General features: G+C 37.5%; 1 protein-coding gene across 1 annotated transcript in view; it reads left to right on the top strand.

Moving 5' to 3' along the window:
• The first annotated feature begins 918 nt into the window (after positions 1 to 918).
• LOC149552286 (DEAD/DEAH box RNA helicase family protein) overlaps positions 919 to 14,134 on the top strand; it is a 182,159-nt gene continuing 168,943 nt past the window's right edge. The window contains exons 1-5 of the mRNA XM_089787805.1: positions 919 to 2,864; positions 2,973 to 3,092; positions 3,358 to 3,411; positions 13,458 to 13,570; positions 13,845 to 14,054. Of these exons, the coding sequence (XP_089643931.1) occupies positions 1,215 to 2,864; positions 2,973 to 3,092; positions 3,358 to 3,411; positions 13,458 to 13,570; positions 13,845 to 14,054 (2,147 nt within the window). The 5' untranslated portion in view covers positions 919 to 1,214. The remainder of the gene's footprint in view (positions 2,865 to 2,972; positions 3,093 to 3,357; positions 3,412 to 13,457; positions 13,571 to 13,844; positions 14,055 to 14,134) is intronic.

The following is a 14,134-nucleotide window of genomic DNA, read 5'->3' as shown; positions in this document are numbered from 1 at the left end:
TGAGGCTTTATACCTTGAAATAAGAACTTCAAACCCTTCAATCTTTATTGGAAAAACCATAGCCCTAAAATCTTTACTGGTTTGAAGCCAAAAGCCATAACCCCCACATTATCAACTTGATGGAGCAAATGGTTGCATTGAAGGGAATAGACCTCGAATGGAAGAGGAGAGGTTGTGGAAAAAACTTTTGACAATGCTTCATCTCCTACACACAAGAAAAAAAAGCATTTGAAGTACAAAAAGAATGACATTCACTTACAAGAATGGTCAAAGAAGTAAATTGGCCCATTATTTTAATATAGTAATATGTATAAAGGTGAGAGAATTTATCAAGTAATTGCTAATAAAAATAAATTTAGTTCTTATCTTTTTGATTCTCTTGTCAATAAAAATAGAAATAATTAACTTTTATTTTTTTAAAAAAATTAATAAATTAATAAACTAATTCTTAAATAGTACTAGTTAAAATTTATTGCTCATATACATGGAAGGGATGCATCAACTAATAAATTAAAAATAAAAATCGCTGACTATTGATACATTTAAAACTTACAAATAAACTTTAATTATCATTTTTTTAACTTCCTTGTTGATGACAATGCAGTTTGACTTTTGCATTAATCTTTTTGCGATAAATACCAACTCAATTTGACAATTTCTAATGATCTTTCTTCGGCGATAAATACCAATTACAATTACAGTTTTTTTTATGGAGGTCATCCACAAAGATGTTTTAAGTACAATTACAATTTTAATTTTCCATTGTTCTATTGTTTGACAGTTCCAAAAATATCTATCGGTGTATTTAATATAGATATTATCTGAATAAATATATATAAGCTAGTTTGAAAAATTAAGTGCACAAGAAGTAAACGACACGGATATTAGAACTATCCACTTTCTCACGTTCCTGGATTCGGTCTCGAATTTTGGCGGGAATGTGTTAGGCAGCGTGGTGAGGGGGATATCTGAGAAGCAGAACAAAAATGGCGAGTCTTTCCATTTTTTTATGAGAGCGGTCCCTATTAAAAAGCAATTTTCACTTTCAAAGAGTTTTCTGTATTTTGATTTTTCTTCAGAAGTTAATTGGATTCTGTATGGGCGTTTGACAGATTAGCATAGAGACTGCACAAATCTGTTTTCACGGGAAGATAGTAAAATTGCAACAGACAAGGGCTGCCTCCTATGAGAGTGAAACTACTCACCGGGGAAAAATGGAATCAAGAGAATCCGTAGTTTATAGAGAAGGATCTGATAGCGATGCATCTGATGATAGTCACATATCTGCTACTCCCCCTAGGGAACGATTTGGTATGCCTTCGGCTCCAGTTTCCTTCAAAAGTAAAAAAATGCTGTCGGATAGTTTAGCGAAGGCATTACCTAAAATAACAAAGAGCAATGCAGTAGCTGGCAGGTTAGAAAACGACGCCATTTTTTTGGGCGAAAGGTCACGCAATTCGAGAATCCTCAGAAAAGGGTCTAAGAAGGTAAAATTGAGAAATCAAGAGAAGCATTCGAAAAAGCACGCGACAGACGGCATTCAGTTGTCTGGCAATGTTAATGATGGAGATGCATTTGTATACTCTTCAAAAATTCCAGAGCTTGGCTTTTCAGTGAAGCTTCAACGGTCTGGAAGGCACACGGAAGAAGGCGTAGGCAACACCAATGAGTTGGAAACAGTTCCCCCGGGCTTTTTTTCTAGTTGCGTACCCTCGAGTATGGTTAAACCAGCTTGCAAAAGCATGTTAAAGAGGATGCTGGATTCCTGTCAAGACTCGCAAGAGGAACCTCTTTTGAACACCTCATTTTATAAAGTTCATGCATCTTCAAGTATGAGTGAAGGTGGCCATACCGGAGCGGTGGGTGATAGTAACTTTGACTTGTGCGAAGACAGAACAAGACCAGATAACGTCAAACACCAGCAAAATGTATTTCCTGATACATTATCTACTTCTCCCGCAGGAGATTTTGATAATGTCAACGAAAAGGCATGTAGATGTCCTACAATTGCAACCAATGGCTGTAAACAAATAGAGCAAGAAAAACCTTCTGCAATATCTCTGGCTAGCAGAGGTTTTTGCAAGGCAGGAGACACACCTGATTTGTCTGCGCCTGAGAAAAAGACCACAGAAGATAAAATTTTAAGAAAATCAGTTTTGTCTGGTAGAACTCTACCGAGGTCAAAACAAATTAACAATGACGATTCGTTGAAGGAATCAAATTCTGGGTCAAAACTCGAAGTCCCAAGGAGAGCTGCCAAAACTCACCAGAACATGATCATGGCCTCTACGATAGGCACAACTGACAAATCTATTTATTCATCAAAGAAAAAATTACAGGGAGGTAACTTTGTCAAGTATAACCTAAATGGAAAAGGCTTCGGGCTGCGCAAATTTGTCAATAGAGGGTCTAAGAGGAAGGCCGTCTTAACTTCAAGTGGTCGAACATTCTATCGGAGGAAAAGGATTAAAATAGACGATAGAGATGAAGGAAATAATGTACAAGATACTGAGCTAATAGATGTGGATGAAAATGGAAACAGCAAGAAGGAATTGGTAAATCAGTCAGTGCAAAGGCGGGGATGGCAATCAAATGACAAAACTGATTTCTCAGGAAATGTATCCGACGAATTTATCAGTAATCAGACAAAAGGGCAAAATTCTTATGATCAATCACTGTTGAAAGATGCTACGGAAAATGCACTCAGAGAACCATCAGATCAAAATCTTCTCAAGGTATTGAAAAGTTCACATGGATTTGATTCTTTCCGCACTGGGCAGTTGGAAACTGTCAAGCGAATAATTGCCAAGCAGTCTACCATGCTGATCTCACCTACCGGATCTGGGAAGTCTTTATGCTATCAGGTGATTACTTTTGATTTATAGCCTCACTCGTCTTTCTTCAAGTTAGAAATTCGAGTTACGAGTATAGCATTCTGGCTCTTTTGCCTTAGAAGTTACTTTCTTATGTAGTTACCAGCTTTGGTTTTGCCCGGGGTTACACTCGTCATAAGTCCTTTGGTGGCCTTGATGGTGGATCAATTAAGGCAGCTTCCTCCAATGATCTCAGGATCTCTTCTCACCAGCAGTCAGGTAATGAAACTAAAATATAGTCGTGTCTTCAGTTAAATTGGATTTTCAACTACAAACTTTACAATATGTTTTTTGGACATAAGAAAAAATGTTTCAATTTTGAAATCTCATATCAAGGGAAATCTCAAAGGAAGATTTTCTAAACACACGCGTGCTACTGTATCTTGCTACACTTTTCCAGTCCCTGGTCAAGCTTGATTAATTGATAACAGTTATGATTCCTCTTTTTTTTCTTTTTCTTATAACGATTCTGTACTTTTGACAGTCAGGCAAAGAGATGGCACAAACTTTGGATCAACTACACACTGGTGCCATAAAGGTAATCAGGGAAACTAGAAACTTGTTTTACTATGCAAATGCTTTAAAACCTCCATTGAGTAGCACCGCAGATAAAAGGGAGAAATCACTCTCGCATGTTTACAGGCTGATAAATTATTCATTTGTCTTACTTGTATTTGCATAGCTGTTTTCTCTGTTAAACAAATTCTAAAGCTAGTGCTTGTTGAACATGGAACTATTTCAGTATTTTCCATATATGGTATAAATCTTTTTGATCAGCTCTTTGCTTCTCAGTTTCAGATATAACGCATATTTGAGCTCTCTTATCTCCTCAATAATAATTTTTTACATGTTTTTCCTTCATATGTTTTCTAAATGCTTCTTTTGCTTATAAGTTTAACAATTTGGCCATGGGCATTTTGGTGTTCAACAGGAGAAATCCGTTGTCCACCTACATTTCAATGTCTAATTTATCATTTTACGAGATAATTAATGAAGATTGTTGATCCAAATTAAATTGGCGTGTCAGGGATGATAAACTGGCGGTGGCACTTGTAATTATGAATGCACAAGCATTGCATTATGTTGCATGATACCACTGTAAATAAGCAGGGAATTCCATAGAAAATGCAAAGCAGGATAACTAATGACATTTGTAATAACGCATCTCCTCAGGCAAATTGTAAACCTAATAGTTGGCCTAACCATTCAAAGTTATCTAATAGTGACCTCAATTGCTAAATCAGATGTAATCCCAAGTTCAACTCCAAATTTGACAAATTGATTACTGTTTTACTTGAATTGGTTGCCGAGAATTCTCTGAGTTTCTTCTACTTTGGCGGACTGTAATAATCAAGCTGGGTTATTATTTCTTGTTCCTGTTTATTCGTCCCCTTTGTGAGTTGTTTCTTCAGCAGTCAAGATATTCTCTGCACCATTCTGTTCAGCATTCAATTGTACTTATTATGTACCATAATGATTTCTTCTTTCAGAGAAGTTCGAGGTGCAATCCTTTGTTAATGAGTTCTTCTTTGAGAGGGAGAAGTTCAAGGTGCCATCCCTTGTTAATGAGTTCTTCTCTATGAAGGAGAAGTGCAGGGTGCAATCACCTGTTAATGAGTTCTTCTCCGTGAGAGAAGCTCAAGGAAATCCCTTGTGACGCAAGGGATGATGGGTAGAATGATTCCAAGGGAGCACTCACCGACCACCTTGCTAGAGTTGCACATTGAAGCCAACGCCAATATGGAAGAAACAACAACTTGCATTGATTCCAATGCAGATATGCTGAGACAATTCATTACAGTGTGGTAGGCATAAGGCCTACCTGGTTGCAGCCATATACTACTGAAGTACAAACAAGGAGCTTAGAAGCTTGGGCTTATAGAGCCAAAAGTATATTATCTTTCTTCTGCCATCTTGATCATTACTTACTCTAAGCCTATATCGCAAATATATAGCCATCTAGACCACAAGCCGTCCTAATAGATACAATTATTACAAAACATAGGTCCTGCCCCAAAGGGGAAATCAATGACCACACAATTAGGTAAACTAACATCGATAGGAACAAAGATTGGTCCACACCTGATCCAAGAAGATATCCCCAAGGCCGTAGAAATCCTTGAAATCACAAAAACCTTGCAGAAGCAAATAACCACACGTTACTCGACATGTTAGGAAATGAACATCCTTCGAGCAAAGAGAAGTATAACTCTTTAGCGAGATGAAATTAAGTTCCGCGAACATGGGAGAATGATCTGCGATAGGTCCACATCAGGTAACTAACTATGTGGAAAGAGATAACACAAATAGCAAGGGCTGCCCCACAAACAACAGATTGGTACAAAAAACTGGCAATATTTTTGGTTGATGCAAGATTTCCAAAGAACACAAGATGCTCCTGCATCACCTTGTTAACGAGTGCTTCTTTGCGAGAGAAGTTCGAGGTGAAATTCCTTGTTCCACCCTTTGCGAGTAGGCATTGTGGAGATGCATTCTTCTTTGGGAGAAGTCTGAGTTGAAAGCCCTCACTCCACCCTCTACGAGTAGGTATGGTGAATCCACTTTCTAGGAGTAGCCACGGTGGAATTCTTGTGACTCCATGACTTAGTTTTCTTTTATTTTTCCCTCTGGGAGTAGCCACAGTGAATGCGATTTCGAGATGACAATTTTATATTGAGAAATTCTGTTATGAGATTTTGTTACTGATTTTTTTGTTGCAGCTTGTTATGTTTTTCATGTTAGAGATGACAAGACATATGAATATTCTCTCTCTTGGTAAGAGGGAGTGCTAAAGTTTAATAAATGTGAGAGAGATTATCTACCTCAGATGATATGTTGTGGTTTTTTTTGAGATTAATCTGCTGTTCTTTATATGAAGAGACACATGTCTGGAAATATGAAAAGACATGCAACACGTGAAGAGTCTTGCATTTGGAAATATGAAGAGACTCACATTCGGTAAATGAAGAGACTTTTGGTTATGATATGAAGAGTCTCTCAATTCAAGATTTATACGATTGCTTTGTGTGATGAGTGTTGTATTCAGTTAGAAGCATTGTACTCAGACCTCTATTATTAAATAAAAGAGATATATTTTTGGTGTGACTAGGTTTTTCCCCTCAAGTTAGAGGGTTTTCCTAGGATAAATTGTTGTGTCTTTTTGTGTCCTATTGTTTCTTTCCCCATGCAACACTGCTTTAAATCCTCTCCTTATGGACTTTTATTAGACTTCCAAACTTCCACCAAATTGTAGTTCCAATGTTTTCTTCTACATTGAATTTTAGTGAATGCTCTAAGACCTTTTGTAATTCAATTTCTTGTGCAAAGGTCAACCTGACTTTTGGACATCCATTTTCCTATTTGGATATCTATTTATTATATTCAATCTTGCATTTGATTCTCACAAAATCTCCAATCTCTTCTTGCCTTTCATTTCTTCTCTGTGTGGAGCTCAACCCAACATTTAGCAGTGAAACCCAGGGTACTTGAGTACCCAAGTACCCACACCTCCACCATTCTAAAATTACGCCAACACCTGAAAGGGTACTTGAGTTTGTTTTTTATTTTTGAATGTTACTATTGGATATGTACCATGTTACTATGTTGGATGTTTAATGGTTTTAGTACGTGTTGCAATTTTGCTATGTTCAAGTAAATTTGATATGTTATATTGAAGCATCTTTTTATAACTAGTATTTCAAGTTCCATATGTATAGCATACAACACCCTCCTGCCCTCCTACCGTCACCTCTCCGCCATCCTGAAATTGAGGCCCTTTGTTCCCCCATCCTGTAAACTTGTCCTGGCGTACCAATGTCCCGATGTATCCCAATGCTGGCGTTACACTGACATTAGACACCCATCCACCCATCACATCTTGTTCACACGTCTAGTCCAATATGATTCCTCATGTTTCTTCCATCCCATCCATTCTCTTGCTTCTTCTCCCTTTTGCGGAGTTTCATTGAACTTCAGGACTTCATTTGTTTATTCAGTTTTGCTTTTGATCTTGTCCTAAAACTCCACATGTTGTGTTCTCACTTCTTTTTCTGCTTTGGATTTTCACATTTCTTGTAGATAAATTCTTTGGATTTTTCTAAAGTACCATTCATGCCCAATTTGACACAGTGTACGCCTTTTGGCACTACACACTTCTGCTGCACACAAAATCAGCTCATTAAGCTCATCATATTCATGCTTCTTGTATTTTCTAGACGCCTATCCTGCTCCTCCTCCTCCTGATCCTGATGAGAACAATTTTACACTCAGATGAAACAATTGAATAGCTCTAATACCATGTAATCATGAATGCACAAGGATTGCAGTCTCTGTAACAATACGTGTAACAGTGGACCTAGTTAAGAAAACTGTAACAGCTGTTAGATTATCCAACTATTCTAATTTATCTAACAATTTCTAGAAATGATAATTGAACAAACTGCAAATAACAAAATGACAATCCCTGAATAGCTGAAAAACATATAACTTTGGTTCAACTGAGAGCGTCTACCAAAAAGACAAAATTTGTAAAATGCAAGTATGAGTTCTACTTTGCTTTCATGCTTTGAATTCAGCTATTGTATAGCTTTTCAAAGCTAAAACTGGAAAGCTATTAAAAATGGTAAATTAGGATTATTGTTAAGAACTGAACGCTTACCGTGCTTGATAGTGGTCTGTATCTCTCCTGTAAGTTGAAATGGGTTGTCTGATACATACACACGTATTAGAAAACTGCAAATGGTTTTTTGGTGTTATTTATTTTTGGTGTCATATTGTGGGTGTATAGCTGTTAGCTTGTAGTGCAAGACTCAAAGTTTGAATATGAGTTAGAAAGTTTAAGTCTGTAATTAGTTCAAATGCCTTGAAAGAATGATAAAAGAACCCATAAAAGTACCCAGACAAAGTCCTAGGTTCAAATTTCACTTTAGAGGGCCTCGGAAATTGGGAAAATATGAAAACATGGAAATATTGGAAAACTAGATTTTGGAAATTTTAAGTGTTCTGTTCAAACTTGCTACTTGAATGACATGAGCAGCTCTTCAGATCATTTCTCCCTCCTTGAGAAGCAATGATCAAGGGCCTCAGAAATTTGGAAAATTCGCAAAACATGGAAGTTTTGGAAAACTTGATTTTTGGAAATTTTAAGTGTTCTGTTCGAACTTGCTGCTTGAATGACATGTGCTGCTCTTCAGATTGTTTCTCTGTCCATGAGAAGCAATGATTGACCTCACTCCTCATTTTTGCATCGATTGGGGCTTGTGGGAGCTTTTACTGATTTTTGGCTCTTGGCGAACCATTTTCTCAAATTGGGAATTCGCCCTGCCTTTCCCATCTGATAGAGTCAAATTTGGTTGTTCTTTATCTTTTTGACCACTAGCTTAATGATATGATTAGCAGGCACTAGATGAAAGTGTGAGGGTTAACTCCATGCCATATTGCTGCTTAGCAAAATCTAATGTGTCCAAGAATGGTGGGAAATAAAAGAAAAGTAAATTTCCATTAAAGATTTGGTTGCAACATAAGGTAGGTTAGGTCGAGCTCAAATGCATTATTGTCCACTTGCTTGATGATGGTGTTATGGGCCATGACCCATATGGCAAACTTATTTCCTTTTCGGTCTTAAAGTCTTTCTTTCTGAAGATTCAACTAAATATAATTTCTCACCTAAAACTGACGATAGATGATGTTGATCACTATATTTTTTGTATTTTGACTGGTTTTTTGTAAGATTTAGTAAACTTTTTCCTGGATCTGCTGAATCCACTTCACAAATTTTCGTCTTATTTATTTCTTTTCCCACTTGGAGTGATGCCTCTTCCAACAAGACAAACAGTGGTACATTAATGGATGTCATTGTTAATCAAGATAGATTTGAAATGGACCATGCCCTATGGAGACACGAAGAACTTATAAAATGATTTACCATCTACAATTGTCCATCTATTTATGGATGGAATGCTTTGAACTTTGTTAATTGATGTCATAGACAGCATGGTAGTCAAAAAATGCTAAACCCCACTGTACCTTTCTGATGTAATGGTCTATGGTAAGTCAAAATAGATACACACATTTGTGATTAAGAGCTTTCCAGGGTTTTCTATAGGGATCCGTTTGTGTGCAGGACATCAAAACTGCTATATTCAATAACCATTCAACCACAACATGTACACAATTGTGACCATGCTGGTTATTTGTAGATCTGACATGAAATCCATAGAACAAATTGCTTTGGATCACCAGGAATCAATAGAGGTGTGTAGAGGCCATACTTTTGATTAGTTGACTTTATAATGATATGTTTATACAAAAACTGATGTAAATAGTAACATCATGACATAGTTTGGCCTGTGAAGGTACTTCTATAAAATTTCCCTTCAAAGTTTGACTTGTTTGGATTTTCAAGTGGTGGATAGTCCAAACTAAAAATTAATAGAAATGTGTAGTTCTTGTTTTTTCTTAGTGATCTCCACACTTGTTAGTGTAGTTTTTTATTTTTCCTATTTTGCTAGGTTTTTCCTACACTTTTAGTAATCTCGCTTAGGTTAATAGAGCATGTCTTATTAGGTGAATGGTTGTGAGGTGTCACCTTCCTACATGTGAGCATCCATTAGCTATCTTGGGAAGATACTTTTCTATCTTTAGTCCGATAGATGGTTGCTCCTCATTGGTTAGTGTTGCCACCTCCTCCCTCTTCCTAGCCTATATAAGCATGCTACCTGGCTTGTATTTGCATCTCTTGTTTTTGCATCCTCTTAATGCTATTTTGCTTCCAGCATTTGCATTACTCTCTTGGAGACTAACTCTATGATGCTATTTTGATTTTGTATCATTTGCATTCATAGTTTAGATATTTACTCTTTGCACTAGTTTTCTGGGTTATTAATCTTTTCAGATTCTAACATGGTATCAGAGCTTTTCTATGTGCAAGAGTAGATTTTAGTTTCCTTATTTGAGAGATTTGGGAGGGGCAAATAAACTTTATTGTAGTTTTTTGAAAAACGAAGTATGCTCTTCTCTTGCATCTTTGGATGATCCTGAGAATCAGAAAAGTTTTGACAAAAACAGTTTTCCTCTGGGGTTTCAATCTCAAATCTGACAACCAACTTGCATATTTGGAGTTTTCAATCAGTTTTGCAGGTTCCAGCATGCCATTGATGGACTTAAGAAGCTGATCCAGCATTTGCATGTCATATTTTGGTTGCTGGGGTCGTTTTTTAATTTTTGGAGCCGTTTTTTACTGTTAAAGGCGTCTGATTTACACTACGACAACATCTTCTGTACATTAGCAAGAAAAACGCTTTCTGGGTTTTGTTCGCAGCCCCGAAAAACCATTTGGGTATCTTTTAGATTTTGCATGCAAGCTGTATATTTTTCAAAATCGAGCATACAAAGCTACAGCCATACCCCTCTCCGTTGGCAGTCGCAGATTTGAATGCAGTTTTCAAATGTCTCGTTCTTGCTCATACGGACTCCGATTTTGATGATTCTTGTTATGAACTTGGCTATTTTTTTGTGCTCTATCCACTAGTGGAGTTGTTTTTTGATTTTCATGCATAAATTCTTCAGAAATTGCAGATTCTCAGCCGTGACTGTGCACAGTTCTCGTTTTGGAAACTTCGGAGGATCATAACTTTCTCATACGACCTCGTATCGAGGTGATTCTTTTTTTGAAAGTGCATGATTTTTTGAGTAGATCACATTGGTGCTATTTGTTTCCTTTATAATTGTGCCCAAGTTTCACTTCCAGCATATGCTCTTCATGAGGGTTTGTAATGCATTGAAATCAAGACCACTAAGTAATTCTTTCTAGTGGTAGTTGTAAATGCACTAAAATAAAGTGCCAAATCATATTTCTTTGAGGGGGGGTTCTTTGATTGAGTAAAAAGGGGGGGGCATTGTCGTGGCTGGGTTCTCTTCTTTTTAGCATTTCTTCTCTGCATTTCTTCATCATGGGTCAAACAAATATGCCCATCCTAACTCCATACAATTACTTTGAGTGGAAATCACGCATGACAATTCACTTAAAGAAAGCTGGATTAAATAGGATAACTATGGGACTTGAAACTGAACCTACTAAAGATGAAGACAAGCCTAAGTGGTTTAACAAATGTGATGAGGCATATGGAACATTGTGTTTGTCTGTTTCTCCTGACTTGCTATTTCACATTGAGTCTTTGGATACACCAAATGAAGTATGGACAAAGCTAGAGACACTATTTGGCACACAAGATTCAATGAGGGGTCATATGTTGGAAAATGAATTAATTAGTTTGAGTCCAGGCAATTTCAACACAATCCAAGATTTCTTCACCAAATTGAAATCACTAAGGCTGCAGTTAAAACAATGTGGAATTGAAAAGAAAGATGAACAACTGATTCTTAGTATTCTCTCTAAGCTAAGTTCAGAATATTCTGTGTTTGTTTCTACCTTCTATGCTACTAAGGGTGCACTTGGTACTCAATTCACCATGCCATCTTTAGATGATTTTGCTGTCAATCTCACTCGAGAACAGGACAAGCTAATCCAGATGGGCATTCTTAAGTCCTTTAAGTCACATGCCTTGGCTGCTAACCAAGGCACAAAAGAACAACAAGGACAAAGTAGTAACAACAATAGTAAGGACAAGAAACAAAAGAATAGTGAGGAGAAGAAGGATCAGATGCCGGTTTCTTCAAAAGCAACTATTGATACACCATCTTCCAAGGGTGATAAGCCTAAGAAAGAAAAGGTCAAATGTGCCTATTGTAAAAGACCTGGTCATGATGAACATAAATGTTTGCAGAAACAACTTGATCACTTGACATACATTCTTGAGAAGAATAATATCAGTGTTCCTGATTCTATCAAACAAAGTTCTACTGAAGGGTCCAACAAAGAAAAAGAAAATAGCAAGGGGAAAGGAAAGGGCAAGGCTCTTTTTGCAGTTGCTTCCTCACCATCCACTTGGGTTCTTGATTCGGGTGCTTCACACCAAATGGCTTCATCTAAGGAAGAACTTGCATCCTTGGAGTCGTGTACTATGCCTTCTATTTTGATGGGTGATAACACTCTTGTTGAGGTGTGTGGGAGAGGGTCTGTTGATGTGGGGGATGGTACATTCCATGATGTTCCTTATGTACCCTCATTATCAACTAATCTCCAATCGGTACACCAGATCACTCACACAGGTTTAGGCAAGCGGGTTGAGTTCACTCCTAGTTCAGTGGAGATAAGTGAGTTGCACAATGATTCTACAGTTGTAGTTGGGAGAGCAGATCATCAGTCACGACTCTATATGTTTTCTCACTTTGTTCCTAATCCTCCTTTGACTGTTTCACTCACTCACTCTAATGATGTGAGCAGATTATGGCATGAGCAGTTTGGCCATCTTAACTTCCACTACTTGCATCATCTTAACCAGCAGAGCATGGTCATAGGGTTGCCTTCTACTTTGACATTGGAGTCACTTGGAATACATGATAGATCTTCTAATGGGTCAGATTCACTTGAGCAGTCTTCTACCTCCACTTCTGATGCAGAGAGTGATTCAGAGGACTCACCTCCTTCCTCTCCTAGTCATCATTTACAGGTTGATGATTCTCCTCTAGATTCTCCATCTTTCGGTCCACTTTGGGCTAGACAGACCTTGCAGTTTATAGGTGATTGGGTTGGGGATCCATCAGACACCAAGCAGACTCGTTCACAATTCCAGGATGCTCTACATATCTTCATTGCTACTGCCTCAAATCCATAGTCCTTTCATGAGGCTTCTGGTATTTTTGAGTGGGCTACAGCTATGCAGGAAGAGTATAGTTCCTTGATGAGGAACCACACTTGGGATCTTGTCCTTTTTCCTAAGGGAAGAAAACTTGTTCGATGCAAGTGGATCTACCGGACAAAATTTGCAAGCTTTGCTGGAGGTGCGGGATGCTACATCTTTTGGGGGGGCCTCTTCCTCTCACTTGGAGTCCTAATTTTCTTTGGGGAGTCTCTTTTCTCTCTCTTTTGGGGGAATCTTATGTACATGGGTACCTCATCAGGCTTGACTTGCCGGGACCCATTTCTACATCCACCTAAGCTTTGCTTATGGGGGGGTGTTAGTGTAGTTTTTTATTTTTCCTATTTTGCTAGGTTTTTCCTACACTTTTAGTAATCTCGCTTAGGTTAATAGAGCATGTCTTATTAGGTGAATGGTTGTGAGGTGTCACCTTCCTACATGTGAGCATCCATTAGCTATCTTGGGAAGATACTTTTCTATCTTTAGTCCGATAGATGGTTGCTCCTCATTGGTTAGTGTTGCCACCTCCTCCCTCTTCCTAGCCTATATAAGCATGCTACCTGGCTTGTATTTGCATCTCTTGTTTTTGCATCCTCTTAATGCTATTTTGCTTCCAGCATTTGCATTACTCTCTTGGAGACTAACTCTATGATGCTATTTTGATTTTGTATCATTTGCATTCATAGTTTAGATATTTACTCTTTGCACTAGTTTTCTGGGTTATTAATCTTTTCAGATTCTAACAACACTAAACTAAATAAATATAATTATTTTCCTGTCAAGTAATTTTCTGATAGCTTGAAAGTTGAAAGATTAACTGTTGCAGGTACTTTTTATTTCTCCCGAACGTCTGCTGAATGAGAGTTTTTTGTTGATCTTAGAAAGAATTCCATTGATTTCCTTGGTGGTGGTTGATGAAGCACACTGTTTATCTGAATGGTGAGTAATTTTTTTGCTTAACAGGTTATTCTGAATTTCTTGCTTCTCTCTACAGAATGTTTGGGGTTTTGAACTTTCTTATTACTCTGCGAGTTGACTATATGAGAGGTGGGCTTTTTTTATTTTGCATGATTGTAAAGAATAGATATCGTATGATTGTAATTTGTAAAGCATAGATATTGCTCAATATCTTGTGCATTTGATTCTATTTTTATTATTATATGGGAAGAAACTAACTTTTCTTGTTGCATGGGATGTTTCATTTCTTTTACAGGTCACATAATTTCCGCCCTTCATATTTCAGGCTTGGAACCATCATAAGGAGGAGGTTGGCAGTACAATGTGTTCTTGCCATGACAGCAACAGCAACCAAGAAAACACTGCAATCTGTATTGCATGCTCTGGAGATTGCCCCCGGTGATGTGGTGCAAGTATCTTACATGAGAGAAAACTTGAAGTGTTCTGTTTCTCTTACTGAAAACAAGTAAATTTTAGTTTTTTTATATTCATTGAGGTTATGTGTCTCTTAAGTAACAACCCTGTAGTTTGAAGGATATGACAAAT

This window comes from Cupressus sempervirens, chromosome 6 (genome assembly GCF_028749045.1).
Source record: "Cupressus sempervirens isolate cs-2001-9-10 chromosome 6, ASM2874904v1, whole genome shotgun sequence".
Lineage (NCBI taxonomy): Eukaryota > Viridiplantae > Streptophyta > Pinopsida > Cupressales > Cupressaceae > Cupressus > Cupressus sempervirens.
The sequence above is the reverse complement of the archived record's forward strand: the minus strand, read 5'-3'. Positions and strand labels throughout refer to the sequence as shown.